We start from the raw sequence: 1,521 nt of genomic DNA, 5'->3' as shown, positions 1-1,521 counted from the left end.
ATGACATGATAGCAACCTTCCAATATTTGGGGGGCTGCCACAAAGAAGAGGGGGGTTCAAGTTATTTTCCAAAGCACCAGAAGGCAGGAGAAGAAACAACGGATGGAAATTAATCCAGGAGAGATTCAACCTGGAACTAAGAAGAAATTTCCTGACAGAGGGAACGATTAGCCAGGGGAACTGCTTGCCACCAGAAGTGCGTGGCAAGAATGACAATCTGGGACACCCAACTTGCCGCAGGAGGCCCTGGGACAAGAGTTACTCTAATATCAAAGAAATGGAGGAACAGAATTGTTAAAGGATGCGAAAGGAGGGACAGAATGAAATTTGAAGGGCAAAAATTAAAAATATTTTTTAAATTTATTTTAAATAATTCAGTTAAACTGTTAAATTATCCTGCAACGAGCTGGCCGTGGTGAATTGGCTGTAGCAAGTTGTTCCATTCCCAAGAGACCCAAACTAGAACTAAGGAGAAATTTCCTGGGAGTGAGAACAATTAACCAGTGGAACTACCTGCCTCCAGAAGTTGTGGGTGCTCCTTCACTGGAGACTTTTAGGAAGAGATTGGACCGTCATTTGTCTGGAATGGAGAGGTCTCCAGACTTGACAACTTTAAGATTTGCAGACTTCAACTCTCAGAATTTCCAGAGATTTCCATGCTGACTGAGGAATTCTGGGAGTTGAAGTCCCCCGAGTCTTAAAGTGGCTGAGGAATTCTGGGAGTGAGTTGAAAATCCCCAGAGCGGGAGGTTGGACTAGATGACCTCCAAGGTCCCTTCCAGCTCTGATTATCCCTGTATTCCCGCTTTCCCCTGGCCTAGATGCAAAAGCGAGTGGCTAAAATCTTCGTCACCATGCACTGGTCTGTGGCCAGATACTCTCACAAGATGCTGCTGGAACTCCGGCGCCATAACTACGTCACCCCCACCAACTACCTGGAGCTGGTCTCCGGCTACAAGAAGTAAGGGGGGGGGATTTGGGTGGGCTCCGGACAGGTGGGAGGGTGGGAAACTCCCTCTTCCCAGGAGAAGCGTCCCACCTCTGGGGGACAGGAGAGTCAAAGGGCCGGCCCCCGGCCCCTGCCAGTCACGCGGTGGTCCCCGCGGCACGAACCTTCTCCTCTCCACCCTTTCGCAGGCTCCTGGCCGAGAAGCGGAAGGAGCTTTCCGAGCAAGCCAACAAGCTCCGCAACGGCCTCTTCAAAATCGATGAGACCCGGGAAAAAGTCGAGGTGATGACCCTGGAGCTCGAAGAGGCCCGGAGGAAGGTGGCCGAATTCCAGAAACAGTGCGAGGAGTACCTGGTGATCATCGTCCAGCAGAAACGGGAAGCGGACGAGCAGCAGAAGGTGAGCACCCGAGGTTGGCACCGCCCGTCTCCCTGCTGAGCCCACGACGTTGCGCCCTCACCCTCCCTCTCTCTCTCCGTCTCTCTGTCTCTCTGTCTCTCTCTCTCTCTCTCTGTCTCTCTCTCCCTCTCTCCCTCTCTCTCCCTCTCTCTCTGTCTCTCCCTCTCTCTCTC

The 1,521-nt window shown here is 52.1% G+C and overlaps 1 protein-coding gene across 1 annotated transcript in view; it reads left to right on the top strand.

The window, feature by feature from the left end:
• Positions 1 to 1,521, top strand: part of DNAH2 (dynein axonemal heavy chain 2) — a 71,782-nt gene that overhangs the window by 44,397 nt on the left and 25,864 nt on the right. The window contains exons 36-37 of the mRNA XM_015824542.1: positions 822 to 961; positions 1,138 to 1,348. Coding sequence (XP_015680028.1) covers positions 822 to 961; positions 1,138 to 1,348 — 351 coding nt within the window. The remainder of the gene's footprint in view (positions 1 to 821; positions 962 to 1,137; positions 1,349 to 1,521) is intronic.

The sequence above is a fragment of the Protobothrops mucrosquamatus genome, unplaced genomic scaffold, assembly GCF_001527695.2.
Source record: "Protobothrops mucrosquamatus isolate PMUCROS unplaced genomic scaffold, P.Mucros_1.0 scaffold2277, whole genome shotgun sequence".
NCBI classification, from domain to species: domain Eukaryota; kingdom Metazoa; phylum Chordata; class Lepidosauria; order Squamata; family Viperidae; genus Protobothrops; species Protobothrops mucrosquamatus.
The sequence above is the reverse complement of the archived record's forward strand: the minus strand, read 5'-3'. Positions and strand labels throughout refer to the sequence as shown.